A 22739-nucleotide genomic window follows, 5' to 3' on the forward strand; every position below is an offset into this window, starting at 1 on the left:
ACGGTTGAAAAACAATTCAACTCAATGACCATTTTACAAACGCTAATAACTACAAAACGGTTAGAGATATGAAAAAAATAATAACAGATTCGTTTTCAGGAGGTCTGATTACATCGTGTTCTGAAATAAAAATTTTGGGCTGGAGTGGCCCTTTAATTTTAGACAGGTCTTTTCTTTATAGGAGCTTTATTACCTATAGCTGATTGAATCATCCTTTAAAAATGAAGTTGATATTATTATTAAAGGTAATGTGTCCAGCTAAAGCAAGCGACTCTGCAGGGGTTTTTAGAAACGTGATTTTTCATGTCATCGCCCCAGCCATTACGGTCGTTTTGTTTATCTATACTGCTGCGAGGTTAGCTTTTCATGTGAGCAGTTTTGCATCTCAAGAATACTAACCAATCAAAAACTGCTATTTTGATGGGTGGCTTGACAAGTTGGGTATACGCAGTCCTTTTATATGGACACATTACCTTTAATAGTCTTATTTAGGAAGGGCTTCAAAACCTTACTGCATGTGGGTTGTTCAATGCAAAGTAGACTGTATAACTTTCATGCAACTTGACAAACTTTCATGCAAATCTTCGATGACGCATGCGGGACCGATAGTCTACTTTGCATGGAACGAATTCCTGATGTGATAATAATAATAATTGATGATAATGATAATAATAATAATTGATGTTACAGGTGTAAAGCCACCAAATGCATCTGAGGCTTTCAGAATAGGAAACATGCTTGGCTCATTCAAATTGCTTCTCACAGAGCCAGGACATGCAGATATTTATCAGAGAATTAGGCTGAATGTTAGCCAGGATGATGTTTTATTCGCACTCAAAGAAGCTTCAAAGAAGCTTTAAACCTGCAGACTGGAAGAGGAGACAGTCAACAGCCTTATTTTTCAAGCAGACCATTTACAACTTTAGACATTTAAAATGCAGTAGAACTTAAACTTGTCCATCTTGCATATTAAATACAAAAGTTGAAAAGTAAAAATAAAATTTATTTTCCTTAGTAAGACATATTTTGAAGATTTTGATATTTTCAAAAGTAATTTCATGTGCACAATGGCAAGCAAAGTTGAGGGGAGGGTTGGGGGTATTTCTTAATTATATTTTAAATTAATGAAATTAATGTTTCAAGATAAAAATTCTGAATTGAAGCATTCAGTGATCTAATCAAATGTAATTTACCAGTCCTATTTTTGCTGTTTTTCAAGCCTCAAATTCCATTCTTATGGTATTCTTAGCAGCCGGTACCCCTACAGGAGCATCCCATTAAAATCATTTGATTCCTAACTCTCATTATGATCCTCCCTACCCATCTCATTTTCTGCCCACCACAGGCATTCAATACTAATTTTCTGCCCATTTAAGACAGTCCAAACAAATTTATAAGAAATTTTCAATCAGACACATTTGCTATTGAAACCATTTTCATTTTTTTATGTATTTAAATATTTATTTTATATAAGCAACCCTTGAGTAAAAAGAAGATGCTAGATGAAAGAGTGAGGTCTTTTATGCACGTTTGTGAATCCATTTTGATTTGTCTTTTCAGTCTTTGTGTATGTAAATGGTAATGTGGCCAGCCTTTTTTGGACTTCAATTTGTTTTGTCTACAAAAAAATTTTTTTAAGAATACAAAGTATAAAACATCCAGTCACAGAGACCTGGTCAAAGGTCACATCAAATCAAACAATAACATTCTAAAGGGAAAGAGGGGAGTATTTTTTCAATATCAAATAATATCAAATAGAAATTGGTATTGATGATATTGTGAAAATGCAAAAAAAGGCAAACTTATTTTCATCTTGCCAGTGGCGGAGCCACAGGGAGGGGAACGGGGGAGAAAGTTGGTCTTTTTCAGAAAGTTGGTCCTTGAGATTCTTGCAAACCCGAGGAGAAAACATCAGGGAGACAACCGGTGTTTCCTCCGGAAGAAGAGTTTCAAACAGAGAAAAAGCGCGTGGTCCCTGACACACCTTTTGTCCCCCCCCCCATTTATCCCAGGCTGGAGCCGCCACTGCATCTTGCACATGGCCACAATGTCACAATATTTTTCAAGCTTTGATTTTAGCATATAAACAAAAAGTAAAATGGCGGGCAACAGGGCTACAAGTTTTGGCATAAAATATTAGCCGGTATATACAATGGGATGAATTTATAAGATACCATACCCTGTTATACAGAAAGACTCCAAAGACAGCCAAGAACATTCCAACTGAATTCATTGGAGTTATTGGGTTTTTCAAAGTTAAAATTGATATGGCAATAACTAGAATTCTTTTGGTGGCAGTTGCAACGGAGTAGCTCAGAGGTGATAGGAGATTCAGGACTGAAAATGCCATAATATTCTGTGTGAAGTTTATTATCCCACTTAGCACAAGCCGTGATAAAAACCAAACCAATGTGTCTGAAGATGCCTGAAAATAAAAAAAGATTAATCTAAAATTTATGGCCTGAAATATGAATATCAGTATTCTAAAAGCTATAAACAATATTCATAATTTCAAAAAATAACTAACTACTAAAGTTTTTAAATAAGAAAAAGTTGATAGGATAAAACTAGACAGTAGAGGAAAATGATTAGAAATGAAGACTTTGTTGTGCATGGAACTTTTTGAATTCTTTATCAAACACAAAATAAATTAAGTACCTATGGGTTTCAAAAAAGACTTTAAAACAGGAAGAATGAATTGTGGACAAACTGATAAATGAGAAAAATTTTTGCAACTTGTTTTTACATTGACTAATTGTACTTGTGACAAAACATTAGATTTAAAAAAGTGTGCAATATTCTTTGTGTGCCTAACCATTCCTGGGAAGTGAGTTCAACCAATAGGAAAGCTGTTACCAAGAAAATGTTTTGAAGTGTTATTCCTTGGATCATTTTGAACCTTATAAAGTGCTGGGGAATTAAAAAAATATTTATACCAATTTCCAAAGTAGCATCAATTTTCATTGTTACAGTTGTTAATGGATATTTTCTGCAACTCAAAATTCAGGGAAATAATAACCTGTCAATCTAGAAAAACCTTATGTGATGTTGAAGTTGAGTAGATAACAATAAAATTGAAGACTAACCAATCTCTCATCATTGAAAAGCTGCTGTGAGTCTGTTATTAGCCATAATGGCACAGCGATGACAAATGAAATATGTGCAATCCGTGTAAGCAAATGCAAGTGGTTCAGTCGAAGATCTTTAATAGCCTGAAATTTATCAATTGAAACAATTCTCCAATGAATTGAAATAAATCTTGAAGAGTCTTGGTCTGTTCATATTCTGTTTGACAAAATCATAGACCTGTTGCAAAGGCCTTTCCCAAAAAAAGCCTCTCACAATGGCAAGTCTCTCAAGCAATTTACTCTAGTGTCTCTAATAGAAGTGGGAAGGTAATAGAAGGGTGGGTTCATTTCGGCCAATTTTCAATAGAAGGGGGGGGGTGTTCATTCTGGCCAATTTTCAAAAGAAGGGGGTGCTAATAGAAGGGGATGTTCATGTCAGGCAGTTTCAATAGAAGGGGGTTGCTAATAGAAGGGGGTGTTCATGTCAGCCAGTTTCAATAGAAGGGGGTTGAAAATAATAGAAGAGGGTGTTCAGGTTGACCAATTTTCAATAGAAGAGGGGTGCTAATAGAAGGGGGTGTTCATGTCAGCCAGTTTCAATAGAAGGGGATTGCAAATAATAGAAGAGGGTGTTCAGGTTGACCAATTTTCAAAGAAATGTTAGCAAATTTCAATAGCAAAGGGGAGCTAATAGAAGAAGTGGATGTTGCTAAATCTTTAATTAAAAGGCAACGGAATTAATAGGATGGTGACACTGTTTACTTTGATAATAATGGATAGATGGTTAGAGATAAAGATAGACAAACATAACAGGGGGAATTATTACAATTAAAAATAACTATATAACATGACAAGGGGAATGATTGACAAGTGAAAATTGTGTGTTTTGGTCATGACAAATTTGTAAAATTTAATAGAAGGGGGGTGCTAATAAGCAACGGAGGGCGGGCAAATTTTTTCTTAAATTTCTTAAATATTAGAGACACTAGAGTAGGAGGAAATGGACAATAGGAGGAACAATGTGATCGAAGAAAATTGATATTTGGAGCACAACATGAGTTATATGAAGAGTGCTGTAATGTAAAATACAAATTTCAGAAGAGAGAAGCATAAAATAAGTGAGCTATGCACCTTCATAGTCCCCTCTCTGTAATAGTTTTGAGAATTAGATTCACCTCAATAAACTTCCAAATGAAACTCTTGTTAACACACTTAGTGAAGTCCTCCTACACAGAGGTGCTAGGTGTCTCTTTAATCAAGGAAGATTTTCAAAACAACTTACCCGTTTTGTGTATATATTCTGGAGAGCAAAAACCATTGTGCAAAACAATGCTGTCAACATTCCATACACCTCAAATGAAAGTTCTGTAACAGTTGCAATGCCAACACCTGATATTATTGGCAATAAGGACAGATAAACCTACAATAAAATCTATTTATTTAAAAATGGTGTACTATAAAATGAATTGAAACATACAATGAATGTTGCAGAAGACATATCAAGGAAGCTTTACTCTTGCATGTAAAAAAAATATTTCTAGCCAAAATTTTGACCGGTTTCAGAGTACTTTACCCTGTTATAGTATTGTGTGTTATTGGTCCATAAATGTTGCTAAAAGTTGCTATAAAATGTCACAATTTTACTCCGTTCAGCATGGCCTTTGATCCTTTTTTGCAACTTCAATTCTAATTTTCATGAATTTTTCTGAGAAAAAAAGTCTAGTCCCTTAATACAAAAACTCAGATTCTGATTTGCATCTGTATCTCATTTTGTATAATTTTGTTTTAAAGCGTCCACACTTTCGAGCTATGGATATCCAGGAACGGATCCAGGATTTTTGTGACTATAACTCAAATCTTTTGGGATTGGGAACATGCCTGTCTGTTTGTAGGACACTTCCACTATATGGGCAAATGCTTTGACCATGTGTGTTTATAGTCGCATTGTATTCATAAGTATTCATTTGAACTTCCTTTTTCTATTTCCTGGGATGCAGGAGAAGAGGGTGTGGGGTTCAACCACCCCTGTTGTCCTTTTATAGGAGGGGCAAGGGGGTCAGTGTCCTTTTTAATAAATTGCCCTTGAAAGTGGCCGATTGTAGTAATCAGAGAGATTCATATGAATTTCTAGACTTCTTAAAACTTTGTAAAGTAATTCCTAATCCCGAAAGTTAGCCAATGTTCAAGAAACCTACAGAAGATCGCAATTAAATTGCAGTTATGTTGGAATTTGTAGAAGCTGAGAATTATATTCTAAATTCCCTTTTACTCAAGCCTGCCCCCCTCCTCTTTTGCTGCTTGGTTGTTTCACCGTCCCTGTCTATTTCCTAGTAGGTCCTTTCCTTTGAAGATACATCACACAGATACAGGACACAGGTTGTGAAAACGAGCTATAGTCCAATGTTGCTTTGCAGGGGATAGAGAGCAGAGAAGTACAGTGGATACTCATATTCTATTGGTCAAAAGGCCATTTTCAAACCTGACTATAGCTTTACTATAGCTTGCGCCAAAAATTGTAGCACAGGTTTCATTGTTTTGGTGCCTTTTCGAGAGCAAATCCCCAGACTGACTATAGCCCGGAATATTCACTATGGCTCAATTCTTGTTTGGTTACTGTCAACAAAGGGCGGAACTTCTGATTCATCTAAGTTTTAATATTAGACCATTCTGCACTCAGTGTTTTATATCTTATCTGTAACAATGTTTGAAATATTTCAGGAGCATTGTGGTGATACATTGCCAGCATTGTATATTTGTAAATCGTATTTGATAACCGGATACGCTGTTTTCAAAGGTTGATAGGCTCGTTAGCAGAGAAAGAATAAACACTACTGTGAGGATAAACACATTTTAGGTACTGCAAGGAACTTTGAATTCCGAAAATCAAACACAGAGATTTTGACTATAGCTCAAGCTACAGTTGCTATAGTCTGGATCCGCTCCCAATATCGATTTTAAATATGCTTTTTAGTCATGAGTTTTCCTTGCATAAGGGAAACATATGGGCAGCAGTTTTCACAGGTTTTCAGAAATCAATAGTCACCAGTTTCAAAATTGGCAAATCGATAGCATACTCTACTCTCACTTCGAAAGGTGGCTGATTTCATCGATTTTGAATTCCTTGGATACTTTGGGATAAAAGATGAATTAGGCAGCTGGGAACTCTGCCGGAATCTTGTGGGGGCTCAATTCAGTATGTAAACAGAAGAACTGTTTTCAGCCAGGAAGAAATGCATCAATTGTGGCAATTGAAATTATAGATCAATATAATTGAAATTCACTATTTACAGAGAAACATAGCTCTTAGAATAGGGGGGACTAGTCGCCCCCACTTTTTCAGAAAGTTGGTCCTTGAGATTCTCAAAAACCTGATGATAAAACGTCGGGGGGGGGGTATGTACTTTATCTAGATCACCATATTTAAATGACATTTCTTGGGAGAAAAGAGATGTTTCTTCCGAAAGAAAATGTTTCAAACAGGGGAAAGGGCGTGGTCTCGGACACACCTTTTGCCCCCCCCCCCACTTATCCTAGGTTGGAGCCACCACTGAATGATGAGGTAACTATGCAAGGTTGTTATTTTAAGAAGATCAAGACAATGCTTCATAATGGTCAGTGACCATATAAATATAAAACTGATTTGTAATGTGCAGATAGGAATCTCCTGTCTTTAGGTTTGTCTTTGAACAACAGCTTGGAATAGATATGACTAGCAGCCAATACACCAATTCGACTTACGACCTCGTTTTGGAAATTTCTCCAAACTTGATTATACGACTTTTTTAAGCTCAGATTTGGTTTTAACGTCACAATTTTAGGCGGGATACCATTTTTCATATTGTTTTAACTTGTATTTTAGATTTTACGGAGAAATGAAGTTTGAAAACCTGCAAGGGATTTGACCGCAAAAATTGTTTAGGGGGGAAACTTTACCCCCCTAGTTGCCAATCACGGTCAAATCCCTTATAAAATTTTCATCTTTATGTCGTCATAATATCAATATCGTGAGCAATATCATAATGAAAACGCACAAGTAGACTAAAATCATTGCTGTCAATCCGAATCTCAGGTCAAAAATTTTGTACAAAAGAATTCGATGAATTTTTCAAAATGAGGCCGTAGGTCGAATTGGTGTATTAGAATGCCTGTTTACAATTTCCAGCATTTCCCTGAAAATCTTTTTATTTCATTGTTGATTTGGCAAGAGAAGAGGATCACTATTGTATACAGCCATTGCATAAGAGTCACAAAAACAGAGGATGAAATTTTCTTTTGAGAAAAGGTTAAATGTAACTATTAAAATGGAATTCATCAACTTTGGCTTTAGCTTAGTTTCTCTAATAAGGAGGGACAGTTTTTAGTGCAACCTTTCATACTAACGCCAAAACCTATATTTGCTTTTCAGCTAGGTCTATTTTACAAAGAATGAAAGTTGCACTTTTATGTAATGTATGTTAACAAGCCTGAATCTTTTATAGAGGAACTGAATTTTATTATAGGTGAAATTAGAAAAAATCACCTAATGTGTGATGCTCTCAGCTTGTCTAATTTCCATTTTATGTAAAGATAAAAGCACTGATTAGAAAAAATAAAGAAATTTACCTTCCAACTTTGTCTCTCCTTAAAAATCATTCGAGTAATGAGAACAGTAAAAATTGGCATCATTGCCTAGAAAAAGAAAAACAACAATCACAAGTACTCATTAAAATCTGTTATAAAACATTGACCAACAATCAATAATAAATTTGTTGATGTCAATATGCAGACTGATAAATTCTTTCCTTTAAGTCAGGTTTTTAAAAGGAAGTAGGAAATAATACTTACTTTTACTTTGTAATTGAAGTCACAACACCAGATATGAAAAGGAAGACAGAGATTTCAATTACAAGACAAAATTGAAATATGGATTGGGTTGGTCCAAGTTTTGGACCAAGGTTAAATCTGTCTCTGTTACACCAGAGATCTCCAGCAGGCTGGCATCCATGTGTCCTCCAGGCCAGCATACTGGAGTGAAACTGTATCCTTTTCTATTTGCTCAAAGTTATGATATATTTCTTTTCAAACTTTGGCATTCGATCCTTGTCTACAGTGTAGAAAAAATATGGATCCCACCAAAGTTTATGGTTGACTTCTTGGTTTGTTGCTTAAAAAAATTGTAAGAGTATGCTTTGCACAAAACTGTGCTCCTTCTTTGGGAAAAGTAACCATTACTTCCATATTTGCTGGTAAAAAAATAACCCTTCTCTGTACATACTGAACAATTAAAACTTGGTTTTATTGTGCTAGCAAAAAAATAAAAAGTCAATCCATTCTAAATGCAAAATTAATAAAAGAAGGCATATTTTATTTTTTCTTGCATGCTTTATCAACACATTGTGAATAGTTGAAATAAAATTGGCTTAATAAAATTTTGAAGAACTGTAAAAACATTAAAAGACACAATGAAAACATTTCCAATCTTTTTCAGATTGCATTAAATGTGATTATTTCAAAGCAAAAATATAATGGACTCAGAAGTTTAAAGAGCCGTTGCAATATTTCGTTTAGTGGAAAGTTGAGACAAAATTTCTGGTTGCACTTGCACTGATATGAAAAGGTCGTTGTGTTGTAAACATGGTGAACAAAAGGCCAGGCAAGACCAACCTGTATGTGCGTAAGAGACTGGGATCCTCCATATGCTGACGTGGGATGAAATCGAAACCAGGAGCTTTCCTATCCCAAGCGGTATCAGCAGCACATAGAATCTTAAGATCGGAATATCGACTGTCGTCTTCACTCCAAAGCCAAACAAAACAGGGTACATCAAGAAGGCCGTGGACGTCATATGCGATAAACTGACCGTGATTGGATATGGATAATCTGAAAGGAGCCTTTTGATAATGACATTGTTCGAAGAACTTAAACAGAACCAAATCGTGCAGAGAATCGCAACCTTGACTCCACGGCTATATCCACTATAGTCTCCCATCGCAATTATCAGACTTGCATTATCATCTCCCTTTCCTCTCGAGGGTTCTTTTCGAAAGAAAGATTATTTTTGATGTGTACTCTAAGCCTCTCTTCCAATCCAGCCTCAACTGAAGTGCAACCCAAACATCCCTATTAAAGATGGCGTTGGCAAGATGTTGTCGATGAAGCTATCAAATAAAAGGCATGTCTTGTCCTTCACCAGACTCTTCAACGCACAAAAGTTATTTCAAAGAAAAGAATAAAGATTCTGTAGAAATGTGAGTGGTCAATTTATGCAAGTATTTTATTAATGACTCCACTAGCTAGCTTTGTGATCAAATCATCTGGGAGGGCCCCCCAAGAACTATCAATTTTTCCAGTTTTGAATTGAACATGTCAAACCGTAAGTCCTCGAATTATCCCCCTGGGGGCTTGTTTATTTTTGATATTTTTGGATGGGGGCTTATACGAGGGGGGCTTATACGAGGGAGGGGGCTTATTAATAAAATTATTATAGACATTAAGAGGACATTATTAAATGTTAATAGACCTCGTTCATTTTAGTAGAAATTACTTTATGAGCAATTAACTAATTACTACCAAATTTATAAATTTGTTGTGGTATTTCAATGAAACGCCATAGCCAACCTCTGATAGCAAAAATCATCAAATGGAGGGGTACAATTTGAAAATTTACAGTAGCAGTGGGGGCTTATTCGAGGGGGGGTGGCTTTGACTATGAGCATGTACAGTTTTTAGGTGCGTCCTCAACGGTACCATGTTTGCCTCTTGAGTGCGCTGTTGCTATGCTTTGCATACTGGCAGATCCAAGCAATTGAAGCCAGTATGGATTCCATGACAGGTGCACTCCCGAGAGGTTTTTGTATAATAACAGGTGCACACTTGCACACCTGAAAGATGGACGTGGTTTGAGCATGTTTTTGGATGTAGCTGAAATCAAAAAGTTCTTTCCACTGTAGCTGAAATCAAAAAACAGCAAAATGACTTTCTAAATTTGTGCACAACTAAGATTGGAAAAAAGTGTCATTCTAAATTCTAAATAAACCAAAAATAAAGCTCCTTGCGAGGAAAACAAGCAGAAAATTTTGTCACCCCGCTCTTTAGATTAGCTTAAAATACATTTCAGAATATTCTTTGCCGTCATTTTCTTGCAATTTGTTTCAATATTACTTTGTTTCAATTGTTTCATTGTCACATTTTACTATCATTTCCGGTCTGTAAATGGATTTGTAAAGTTTAATTATAAACAGATTAATTCCATTTTTTAAGTGGAATTTCTTTCTTGATGAGGTTTCCTACACATTAAGGCCCTTAGACATTTTGCTCCTCTTGGTGGCCCGGCTTTAGATCATCCTCAAGATGCTCTTAAGATGCTAATGTTCTTGGCCTTTTTAAACATTATTTCTAAAATTATTGCTTTACTTGACAAATCTTTAGGAATTTGAATAACAGTAACTGACTGTAGGTAACCATAGTTCAGCTCTCAATCATGAATTTCCCAGAGATGTAAAATTGTTGTAAACAGGAAAAATGCCAGACAAAATATGTACACAATCAAGAATCACTGAGAAATTTGATGCAGACTCAAATGTGTACACTTATCACAAATGCACTCTTGCACTCTCAGGTAATAGCTTTTTTACTCCTGAGATCTCATCAAAAGCTGCGATGAAAACCAGACTGGAACTGAAGTAGGGAAAAGCACAAAAAAAGAAACAAATGAGACCAAGTATTTTAAACAATTTGTGGACTTGCTTGAGAAAAATGCATTACTCAGTTCAGTTCAGTTTCATATCATTTTAAAATTCCACTACATACAATCCAAAAAAGACAAAATTTAAATACAATTGAATATAACATGCTTAACTAATTAATGCAAGATAAATGCTACACAAGAAACCTAAAAGAAACAATATATAGTATTACATCAAGAAGACAAAGGAATTGTATGTAGGGGAATTTCTTAAGGAGAGGCTCTCTCAGTAGCTAGGCCAAGCGAGGAGAGAGCACCCCCTATTTATTTATAACTGATTGGCTAATCTTTCAAAATTTCTTTGAACAATTTATGCATCTGACTTTTGACTGAAAGGGGACTTTTCGTGAACAGTATTTGTTTTCAAAGAAAAAAGTCTTAAGTTTGCAACGAAAACTACAAGCAAATTTTGAACTTTTTATCTCCAAGGGAATGTTTTTCCAGCATTTTGCTCCAAAATAACGAACTGACCTAAGACCATATTGAAGGGTATTTTTCTGATTTAGAAAAATATCTTCATTAGTTGCTTGACGTGTATGATATGAATGAGCAGGTTTAATTAATTCAAAGAAGGAATGAAAACAAGTGGGAGAAATTTTATTTACACAATCAGAAACAAAACATAATAATTTCAGCTGAAAAAGATCATGCAGCTTTAAAATCTTCAAGTCAGAAAAGATTGGAGTGGAAGGAGAAGAAAGGTTTTGAAATGAAATTGCCTTTACAACCCTCTTCTGTAACAAGAACACAGGATTGATATAAGTCTCATAGGTAAGGCCCCAAACTAATATGCCATACTGCAGAAAAGGTGAAAATAAAGAATTAAGACAATTCAAAACGTTACTACAAGCCAGATTTACCCCTTTTCATGTAAAAATTCATATTTATTGAACAAAATGGTCAACAGAAGTTAACATTGAACATGTTTTAGCACAGTGTCTGATTTTGGTGCACAACAGGCGAGTCTGCAGAGTATTACAGATGCATGTCCCAAGTTCTACACTCCAAAATTTAAATTGCCACCAAATTTACTAACTAGTAAACTTAAAGATGTTCCGCTTAAAGATGAAAAGATTGCTTTCAAGTAATTTTCTGATGACAGAGACTTTGCAGGAAACTTTGCTTTTCTTTCTAAGAAGGGAGAGAATGGCAATGGGACTCGAACGATAAAGTATGTTGCTTGCCTATATGACAATGATGGGTTAGTTGCTATGACATTAATGAAGATGAAGGGGACTATCAAATGAACTTCATGCACCCACATGAACCCACTTAGAACTTTAAATGATCAAGCCGATCAGACATATGATGGGTATCACATTTACATCCAAAACTGATTCATCCAAAACAATTACAGGTCAAACTTAGAGCTTCAGCTACAGTGACTTTAAAGCAGCATCTCAGCTTTTCCAGGACTAGGGATCATTTTTAATTATTTTTTGTTGTCTCTAAATGTGAAATCATGATTGATTCAATGTTTTTAGCAGCTATTTTTATTTCATGCAATATTACCTTAAATACAAATTTTTTTTGCTCACGATTCTTGCAAAATTATACCCATTTTGTAAGGTGCAATTAACTCAAAATACTTCAATTGCAATTGTAATCTTAAATATTTTCTGATAGCCCAAAGAATACACTTTCAGAATATAGCAAGCTTTTAATGCTATGATTCCAGTTAGAGGACTTTTTTTCAATATTTATATGCATCAGTTGGGAATATTTTCAAAACAAGTGATAACCTTTAACATATGACTATCTGCTTCACCTTAGAGAATTGACAAATTCTGATGCAATATTTCAAATCTACAGTATCAAATCAATAATTGACATTATTTTCAAGCAAATATGGACAACTATAGAAAAGTTACAGCTATTGATAGAAAGCCGCGCCCATCGCTTGGTAAACTGGGTGTGGCATCTTTGGCTAAAATGGGTCACTTTTGAAACGGCTACAAAATTGCAACCATAGAGATATAAGGATAAAATTTTGTATGTGGTGTTTTTTCCAAGATGGCTCTTTGTGGTAAAAAAGTCAAGAAATTCTAAGACCATGGGTTACAAATCTTAAGAATATCTGATGATTTGATATGGAATGACCCAAGTGCTATTATGAAAAAATTCTTTTTGCACTTCATATAATTAGCAACGAGAGGTTTACACACAGTAAACATGCTTGAAATAACTGTATCATGGATAAAGAAAGAACTATCACAGTAAAAGTTTTCAACAAAACAGAGGTGATTATTTTATTGCCCTTGCCTATTTAGAAATTGCGCAGTTGTTTTCCTACAGGCCTAAGTTCTATTTGGTTTTTATTTTTGGCCACTTAAATAATTAACATTACTACACACAAGGTCTGATTGAGAGCTACCATATTCTACAGGCCTGATTTGATCATTAGCAGCATGGCTAGTTTTAGATCTGCAGTAAATCAGAGTATTTCAAATCACAGACCTTGTTGTATTTCCCTTTTTTAATCATTCACTTTAATAATGTTGATAATAATAATGATAATAATAATAATAATAATAATAATAATTTTTTTTTAAACATCTCATTTCCATTGAATACATTTTAAATTTACAATTATACGACTTGCTTTTACAGGCATCATATAATTGGCTTATCTGCATTACAATATTTAAAAGTCAATTAGTTCGGGGCTTAGCCATGGTTTGTTTCGACGACAGAAGATATAGTAGGTGCAGCGGATAGAAATGTTCATGAGTTTCATCAAGATGGATTTAGTTTGATTTGAGTCAATATTAAGTTGGTGTAGCATGTCAGAGAGAGAGGTAGATGAGGTTCCCAGAATGCTAAGGGCACTCATAGAAAGGTTAACAAAGGTAACACGTTTATAGGCAGGGCTTAGTTCCTTGATAAGATCGCTATATTTCCTAGCTTTTCGAGTACTGTTTTCGTCGATGTTGCTTTTGAACCCAATAGTAAGCTCTAGCATGTAAAGGATTCGATCTTCAGTTACGAAGACAAGATCTGGTCGATAGGAGTCGCCTGTGATTAAAGAAGGTGATAGAAATGAAGGCAGGTTGATGTAAAGTGAGCAATAATAATAATGATAATGATAATCACTTAGATGTTACCTTTGATCCTTGTTTAATTCATTCACAGAACAGCAAAGGAAGCAAAAACCTCTGAACCAAGGCAACTGGATGTCATACAGAATCATGCCATCAATTCAACTCAAGATTTGGAAGTGAAGCATAGGAAGCGAAGTGGGTCTAAGAGTCTCAAGGCCAAATTCAAATCAAAGTTAAAGAAACTCAAGTTGACAATCTATGACCCAATTTTAGAACTAGCTGAAATTGAAAATGATTTTGTAACTTGGAGTGAACAAATCACAGTGGTAAATTCAGGTGGTTTAGCAGAACACTGTCATGATAGAAAATTGCTTGGAAAGAGAATATTCCATCTTATTAACAAAAAAGAATTCAAGCATTTGATGCCAGAAAACCTGAAGGTAGATAGTAATCATTTTATACCTTCCTCTTATTGCTTAATAAAATATGACTTTCTGTGGTACATTTTTGTTTAGTTTAATGACTGTATATTATATCTTGTTTGAAAGTCAACTATTATTCTTAAAATACCTGAATAAAATTATTATAATTTAAGTCTTAAATATGGTATTGTATATTCAGTTCAGTTCAGTGCTGTTCAATTCAGTTCAGTAATAGAATGCTCTGAAGAATATCTTGAAAGATAAACTACAGTTAAACGAACATAAAAACTTATACTAGGCCACATTACATATTCAGCGTAAGAGTAGTAAAGCGTGTTCACAGCATGAATAAGCAAGGCTTAACTTAAAGTCTCAGTTTTTATTTTAAATTTCACTGTATACATACATTTGTTCCAAATTAGCATTAATCCAAGCTTAAAATGTATAAATAATGTAAAAAGAAGTTAACTAATATAAACGTAACAGAACAAATACAGAGTAGAGGAGAAACAAGCTAGTATTGTACACAGGATCAGTATATTATAAACTAATCAAGGAAAGAGCACTCTCTAGAAAATTAGATGCACTTGTAGTGCCAAGAGTAAAAAATATGTAAGTTGCTTTGCGTCTTCCACAGAAAAATACCATCTATGTATAAATTAAGTTAAAGGCATTTGACACAGCTAAAAGTAGCTTACAGCCACTCTACCACGAGCGGTTGACCAATCAAATTGCGCACAGAGAAAAACATGTGAACAGTTTCCGCCTTTCTGCAAATTGGTGAAATCCTAGAGCAGCGTGCAGTGGTTTCATGTGAGCAGTTTTCAATACCTTTCTTCTGCGCATGCTCTGATCAATTTGGCCTAAGTTATTTTGGATTCGCTGTACTTATGCATGTCAAATACCTTTAAAAAACTGACATTGGTTACTAGGTTGTTTTGTAAAGATATTTTAAGGTTTTTGTTAAAAGAATATTTGAAGGAGAATTTCTAATTTCTACTGGTAGTCCCACCTGAAAAGTCTCAGAAGTTTGAGCTTTATAGAAATGGGATATGTGTTTCTAACTGACTGGTGTATGACAACTAGCAATACACAAAAGCCAAATTCACCAACAAAAATAAATATGGCTCTTGTTCAGTTTGAGAAAATATCATATTCTGTGTTCATTAACCACATTCTCTAGGGGATTGTCATTTTACTTTAGCTTTATCGACAAGAGTTTGCATGGATCCATATATAGACTGGAGTACCTTTCAATAAATCAAGTACAAAAAAAAGAGATATATAAAGTGGCATTTGGCTATATGGTTTAAGGGCATTCCAAGCCTAAAATTGCTTTCATTTTCTACTACCTCAAATAAGCCATTTTTGACAAAATCCCACTTATTGAAAAGTTATAAATGGCTGAAAAGTAGTCATTTTCCATGAAAAAAACATACAAACACAGAAAAATACAAATTTAATTGAGACAAAGAAAAACTGGGCTAACACCATACGCCAAGACAGAAGACATTGGAAAATTACATGTATCGATCCAACAGACAGATTCTTGTAGAGGTAGTCACTGAAAACTAACAGTATTCCCATGCAATTCATCCCAAGGGGAAACAACACGTTAAATTAATAATGATGAATGATGAACTTCAGTGCGACTGTGATGTCAAGATGTTTTGCTATCACCATGAATTGCTTGCCTGCTTTCAAATTCTCATGTATTATAAGAAGTTTCACAAAACAATTAATGGTTTTCAGTAATTTCAACTATGTTTTATAGTGTTACAATGCAAGAGATGTAAGAGATTGGTGTCTCCAAGAGTTGTGCATGTTATCTGACCTTTCACTATTGGCTGTACTGGAGGGTAATGATTGGGGAGCAAAGAGTGAAAAAGTAAAAGACAGTGAAGAGGTAGCTTCAACATCAATTGAAAAAGCCAATGACAGCTCTTCAAAAGAGGACGAAGGTAATATGCATGTCATAGAGGATAACGTGCTTCTCATAGAGGAAGATAAAGCAAAGTATTTGATTACAAAAGAGCAAAATGATCATGAGATTTTTGAAGAAATTGTGAAGATACCAGATCAAAATGAAATCGATGAGTTACTTAATGCTGCTGAAAAAAGAGAAGGTATTATTTTTTCTTTGTTGGAATGACTTTTGATCTTTTTCAGACATGTTACTCTCTAAAGAGTGTCAGACAAAAACCTTTTATGTTTCTAAATAGTTGCTTTTTTAAAGCTATCTAAATTTTTTTCCACAAAAAGATTGTCTTAAAGGTATTGTTTTGTTTAGTTGTGTCAGCAATCGTATTGCCAAAATCAATTCAGATAAGGGGCTGTATTTTGGCTGAAAGAAAATTACATCTCTACGGAAAATCAGTGGGGCAGGAACTGTGTGCCCACAATAGTTGTGGCCTCTTTTTTCTGAAAGTTTCTCTTTTTGGTTTTGAAAAGGGTTCTTTTTATTACAGAGCCCTGTAAGAAAAACAGTTCCCCTCTTTTGCTATGGGGCCCCACCACTTTTCCACAACATGCTTGCACAAAGTGACATATTGGCAGTGAAGTCACTTGTACATGAGTGGCCTTATCATGTAATGCTACTATAAATAGAAGCGAGACACGTGTAAATGGCTACCAGGAATTTTAACACCCTATTAGACACTAATGCATTCCCCCAAAACAACACTGGATTTACATAGTGCCATTTTATTTGGTACCTTATTAGCAGTTATGTAGAATATAAACACAATAGCATTGAAATTTGCTATTAGCATCAGTACTTTGAAAATGTCACTTGTTACATTGGGATCTGTTAAATGGTCAAGAAAAGAATCATACAGGCCAGAGGTTGCTTATTGGAGATTATTTTAGGCTTTAAATGAACCATGGGTAATGAAATGCACAATGAACCAGAATACTTAACCGTTCGTGACTTTAACTTGATAGTGAAAGATCTATTTTCTTTGTTAACAAATTTTAAAAGCAATAAAATTTGATAAAATAGTCCTTTTCTGGACACGGAAAACTAGATAGCTAACCCCTCTTTAAAAGGGAAAGAAAAATATGACCCCAAAACTCTGTTTACTATGAAGACCTTCCTCTGATGTTACTTAATTTTTCTGTTTCAAGATCAAATGGAAATCAACAAACTCACTGAAAAGGAAGCTACTGGTGATGACTTGAATATGCTAGAGCTGGAACTGCGTGCAAGAGCTTTAAAATCATTTATTAAGTCACAAGAAATGAAAAGGTCAAAAACATCATAAAATGATGCTAAGTACAAGCACATTGGTGTAAACCTGTCATGTGTATCATACCAGCTAAAATGCAAGAGAGACAAAACTGGCAGAAATAAACCTTATTCTCAAACTGTGCATATTGTAAATATTGTATTCAGTATTTTATACTCAATTCATTATCACTTTTATTATCTGAGCATCTTGGTCACTCATTAAATTTCCTTTTGTTTTGGAGGTATTTATTTAGGCAGTGCACAAATCAAGCAGTTTATAATTATTTCTACAAATCATATTTAACAAACAGAGAAATAGACTGTTACAAAATTTTGACAGTGAACTTCAGATAACATTGAAATACACACTTCAAATTTACATTTGAAAAATATGCACAGCTAGAGTGCCCAATGTCTTGAAAAAAACAAATGCTAGACTACATATTTCTCTTTAGGTTTCACCTTATCAATGAGCATGTGTGTGCTTATTTAAGGGATTAAGTGCTCATTCATAGGAGGTAATCATTAAGTTTTTGACTGTTATAGGGAGCACCCTTGATAAGTGGGGTGCTCATTTGAGGGTTTCACTAAAGGTCTACAGAATTAGAGTATTTGGTTTTTAGAAACTATGAATTTAGTGCTTTATTGACAATTTCTTTCTTGTGGAAATTTTGGTATTTGCTTTTATTTTATAAACATTTAGTACACATTTATGGAAGCACTTGAGAAAACCTTGTACCATTTCAGCTGCGGAAGTCAAAATTATTCTGTTACTTGTTGAATTATTAATAATTCCCTTTAAGGGTTATTCCAACTTAGACAAGAAGCATCCACAGTTAATATCCCACTACCTGGAAATACTTGGAAAGGAACATCAAAAGCAATATGGTAGCTCCATTTAGTGCCCACTGTGGTACTCCTACAGAGGGTCAATTTACAACCCAACATTTAGTGCGCATAGTTCCCAGTCACCAACTTCATTGTGAAAAGGGTGTGCATTTGATCTTGTTTCTCTGACTGCTTACAACTTATAATTTTATATGTTGTATTTGACTTCAAGAAATTGAGTATTGAGGTACAAAACAGGCAATCTTGCAAATTGAATCTTGCAAATAGAATCTTGCAAATAGAATTTGAAAAAGAAAATTGTTAAACAGTTAGCTACATATAGGATATTAAATTAAATTCTAGACTTCCTAAGTACCAAAGTTTTGTGGGTGGTAGAGTGTTTGATTGTTTGATGAGATGTGGGTCAGCCTTAGGCCATAGTAGCTGATAATATAGTCAGATCCATCTGCTGGTTTTAGTACCTGAAATAAAATGAAACATAAATGGGCATTTTAATTGTTCATACTTCTGGGTTATTTTTTAACAAAAACAAAAAATAGAATGAAAGTACAGCAAAAGTTAAGTCAGAAAAAGTTAAAAATTTCAAACCTGAGTGGCAATAAGAATAACATCAATGAGTTGAAATATCATGAAAAACCCCAATGTGCACAGCTTCAGTAAACCTAATTGAAGAGAAAGGTGTTTACTGAAGGGACATTTGCTATTTAGTATTTTAATTAATTGAGGTTAACCAATATAACCTGAAGATAACCAATATATTTGAAGCTTAGAAGCTAAAAGATTTTATGAAAATGTTCTCTCAACCTCAACTTTAAATGGCTAAAAGTTCATTAGGATTCTCTTCACTTTCAAAGAAATATTGATACATCAAATATATATATCTGTTGTTTTCTCAGCATTTAAAATTTAAAATTGCATTGTTGTACTAGGTAATTGCTATTCATTAATAAATGACGATCATCAGTGACAAATAAAAAAGATTGGTAAACTTACCAATAGCAGGGTAGCCAAGATAGAACCTATCTATACCAAAAAAACCAAGAAATATTGACAGAAGAAGAGCAACTTCAAATGATTTGCCAGATCTATAAAAGTTGAAAAATATTTTTCTTTCTTTGTGTGACTCATTAAATATGTAATATAATATTTAAAATTTTGATTCACCCTTATCCCTTTGAAAACGAATATCGTCAGGAGAAAAATTAACTTTTCATGTATGGGAATGGTAGCTTTACAATGGTTCATAAATATATCTTAGATAAAAGAAATAGTCGATTAAAACCATATTTACTGTTGCACAAATAGGTGACTTTATCCAGTTGCACAAAATCAAATATTTTAAAATGCTATAAAAATTATATTTAATTTCATGCAAACAAAACTACAGGCAGAGTTATAATACTCAAAGTTAATAAAATGCTTTGCTCTCAACTAGTCTCAAAATTTTCAACATTTGCCTTTCCATAAGCAAATTTAGGATGCCCTAGATGGGGTGGGGGCAATTCTGTTCCACTTACTCTTTGATATGAGGGGCAATGGGGGCTAAGTGCCCTTAACATCATAAAAGTGTTGGAATTATTAGAATGGTTCATATAAATCTTTACTGTAGTGCCCTTTCATGACAAACTTGTGAAGAAATTTCTTATGACAGCAGTTAGCCCATAGAAAATCTAAATAAAATGACACTTTCACAAAAGAATTAGTAGAAGATACAAATGATCTTTCAAATTGCCTTTACTATAGCCTGCCTCTTTGCCCCTTGTTCATTTTGGTTTCTCTGATTTAGAGAATTAACCATCCAGAAACATGTAAATTATCAAACCCAATAAAACTTCTACATTACATTGAATTCCAATAATTCTTATGTAGGAAACAGTAAATAATAACATTCAAAATCACAAAATGCTCGATCAATGATCAAAGATGGTTTTATCTTTGTTATTTTGTCAAAAATGAATCAGATCCCTTAGCATCCAAACCAATGAATCAGATCCTAATCAAAGATGGATGTGAAATATTACATACACATATCTGCATGGCACATGTTTGTAGAAACCAATTTCATCACCAGTAAAACTTTTTTCATCGCAAATAACACCTGGTGCTGGGAAACAAGGAACTGCAGAAAGAGAGAAAGTTAAAGCTCTAGGAGAAATACTGAAAACAAGAAATTTCAAATTTATCAAGTTGGTTAAATGATGGTTCACCCCATGCAGGATTTCAAAGCTGTGAAGACCAAATTGCTGAAGAAGGTTCTTTTTTGTCACAACATAACACAACATAAGATTGATAAAACTTTATATATTTTGGTCATCTTAATGAAAAGTACTGTTATACTGGTCTGCAATCTAGTGCTAGATTGATGTATGATGAGCAGAGTTGTACATGCTTTGTTGTATCGTAATTTCAATTGTGCAACTTGGAGTTCCAATTTAGAACTATTCTGTTTTTATACATCTTAAAAAGATATCATTCTATATTTGTCTCTCTATCTCAATATATCATATCTCTAAGGCTGGTTGATATATTTACATAAATGTTTTGATCTCGATATCTAAAAACGATTTTATCAGATCATTATAAGCCTTTGGTATAGCAAGGTTCAGAAACAGAATGGAAAAAGTGGAAATATATTGAAAAACTACTTTTAATCCAAATTCTTCAGAAAAATCTCCAAAGTTAAGCATAAATTTTCATTTATGTGTCTATCACAAGTGATGGAACAGGAAGAATTACTTGATTAGAGTGATATTTTCTTGTTTATAATCTGTGAGTATCCCCACCTTGAACAGTGTGGTTTTTCTGACACCCTTTCTCCGTTTGAAGGTCTACATCTATTTCAGGCTCACTGCATCTATATCTTTGCAAAGTGAAGGAATCCACATAAATGAAAGAATCGAGATTTCAAAATGTAAGGATCAATTTACTTGATCTAATTTTATCATCTGTTTGAAAATCCCATCATATTAATTCTAAAAATAATTGGAATTGGTTTAGAGCTCTAAGTTAGCTGCTGACCAATTTTTGACAAACAAATAAGGGTTTCATGAAATGTTTTAAAAATTGCTTTTGACTTTAAAAGGGGCATGACCATACAGGCAGTTGAAAGAATGTGGTTTCAAGCCTTATTTGTAATGGTTTCCATAAAACATACATAGGTTAAACATAGAAAAAACATTATTTTTGTTCAAAATCAAAAACCTTGTGCGATTGAAAAAGGGATAGTCCTGTTCAATGTTAAAGATTCTTATTCAACCAGTATTGCATCTGCAAAACCCCTTCTCTCCAATTTTCTACCCAATCTTCAATAAGGCATTTGAGCTGCAAGCAACAACACTCACATATAAATTTGACAAAATAGGGGGGGGGCAAATATATAATGTGTTTGTGGCTTGATGGCCCCCCAAACCCTCCTTTTTCATGCAGTCTGGATTTGGCAATTTGTTTTTCCATGCATTGCCGCTTCACATATTAAGTTGATGCAAATTGGTTTTATGCGCTTACGGATTGTGGCTTTGGCTGATATTTGGTACTGTTATTTGGCATTCAAACACCCTGTACTAGGCACCCAATATAGACTGATGCTCAGTTGCATGATAATTGCATTAAGAATGAAACTAAGTTTGGCAACTTAAGAATTGGGACAAGCCAATACATGACAAAATAATGAAAATTAATGTTAGCTAGTCTATTAAAAAGAGCTCTTTCCCAATAGACAGAGCTTGGTGAATAGAACATCAAATTTTCCATCCGCGCAATTTCGCATATTGGCCGCGCAAAGTCCCTATTTGAATACATTTCACATTAATAACAATACAAATTTCTTAAAAGTGCGTAATTTCAGGCGCGCAGTCGCGCAGTCAGGTGCGTGAAAGAAACAAAGCTTCCAGTCTTGGTGAATATATAAAATATGTACAAAACCTGGGAGAGATCATATATACATGACTCGACTTGGGTTGGTCATGTTATAGGCATAGTTGCAATTACAAGCATGTAGGCCAAAGCTGATCTGTCGGTGCAAAATATGCCGGGTACGAGCGAAAGAAATCCTGGCTGTCACATGCTCATGTCCATCTGAAGCATATCTGCCAGCATATGCAAGTTTTCAACCTGGTAGTCTGAAGTCGCCCCTTTCCTAAAGAACCTGTTACTACCAGGTTAAGCCCCACTTTACACAAAATATATCACTTCTAAGAAACATATTATTTACAGAATAGATAACAAGGCGAAAAGATACTGTCCTGTGAGGAGATCTTGGCACTGTTTTGCGGTGACTCCTAGAACCAAATTGGTCAAGAAAATTGTAAACAAGAATTGTTTCATTTTGCACTCAACTTTAGATTTTCTAGTACCATTCTTGGAGTGGTTTTACCGTTTTTCACATTACTTATTTCAAAAGCTAGGCAG

The 22739-nt window shown here is 34.4% G+C and overlaps 4 protein-coding genes across 4 annotated transcripts in view; 2 read left to right on the top strand and 2 right to left on the bottom strand.

Annotated features, from left to right (window-relative positions):
* The window catches only part of LOC135695199 (uncharacterized), a 48540-nt gene extending 46175 nt beyond the window's left edge, over positions 1-2365 (top strand). Inside the window, exon 15 of the mRNA XM_065214197.2 lies at positions 691-2365. Coding sequence (XP_065070269.2) covers positions 691-860 — 170 coding nt within the window. The 3' untranslated portion in view covers positions 861-2365. The remainder of the gene's footprint in view (positions 1-690) is intronic.
* Positions 1402-9036, bottom strand: LOC135695200 (solute carrier family 35 member E1 homolog). The gene is made up of 7 exons (XM_065214198.2): positions 8712-9036; positions 7893-7897; positions 7671-7736; positions 4351-4488; positions 3087-3212; positions 2180-2425; positions 1402-1618 (listed from the first exon to the last, which is right to left on the bottom strand). The coding sequence occupies exons 1-7, from the start codon at positions 9034-9036 to the stop codon at positions 1499-1501; spliced, it is 1026 nt and encodes a 341-aa protein (XP_065070270.1). The 3' UTR covers positions 1402-1498.
* Positions 9037-9155: 119 nt separating this feature from the next.
* On the top strand, positions 9156-17662 carry LOC135695189 (uncharacterized). The gene is made up of 4 exons (XM_065214187.2): positions 9156-9295; positions 13924-14272; positions 16029-16380; positions 17381-17662. The coding sequence occupies exons 1-4, from the start codon at positions 9222-9224 to the stop codon at positions 17515-17517; spliced, it is 912 nt and encodes a 303-aa protein (XP_065070259.2). The 5' UTR covers positions 9156-9221; the 3' UTR covers positions 17518-17662.
* Positions 17595-22710, bottom strand: LOC135695198 (TM2 domain-containing protein 1). The gene is made up of 6 exons (XM_065214196.2): positions 22570-22710; positions 21116-21192; positions 20358-20451; positions 19326-19417; positions 18921-18994; positions 17595-18793 (listed from the first exon to the last, which is right to left on the bottom strand). The coding sequence occupies exons 1-6, from the start codon at positions 22653-22655 to the stop codon at positions 18680-18682; spliced, it is 537 nt and encodes a 178-aa protein (XP_065070268.2). The 5' UTR covers positions 22656-22710; the 3' UTR covers positions 17595-18679.
* Positions 22711-22739: the final 29 nt, after the last annotated feature.

The sequence above is a fragment of the Rhopilema esculentum genome, chromosome 8 (genome assembly GCF_057945365.1).
Source record: "Rhopilema esculentum isolate cy_ngs chromosome 8, ASM5794536v1, whole genome shotgun sequence".
NCBI classification, from domain to species: Eukaryota; Metazoa; Cnidaria; class Scyphozoa; order Rhizostomeae; family Rhizostomatidae; genus Rhopilema; species Rhopilema esculentum.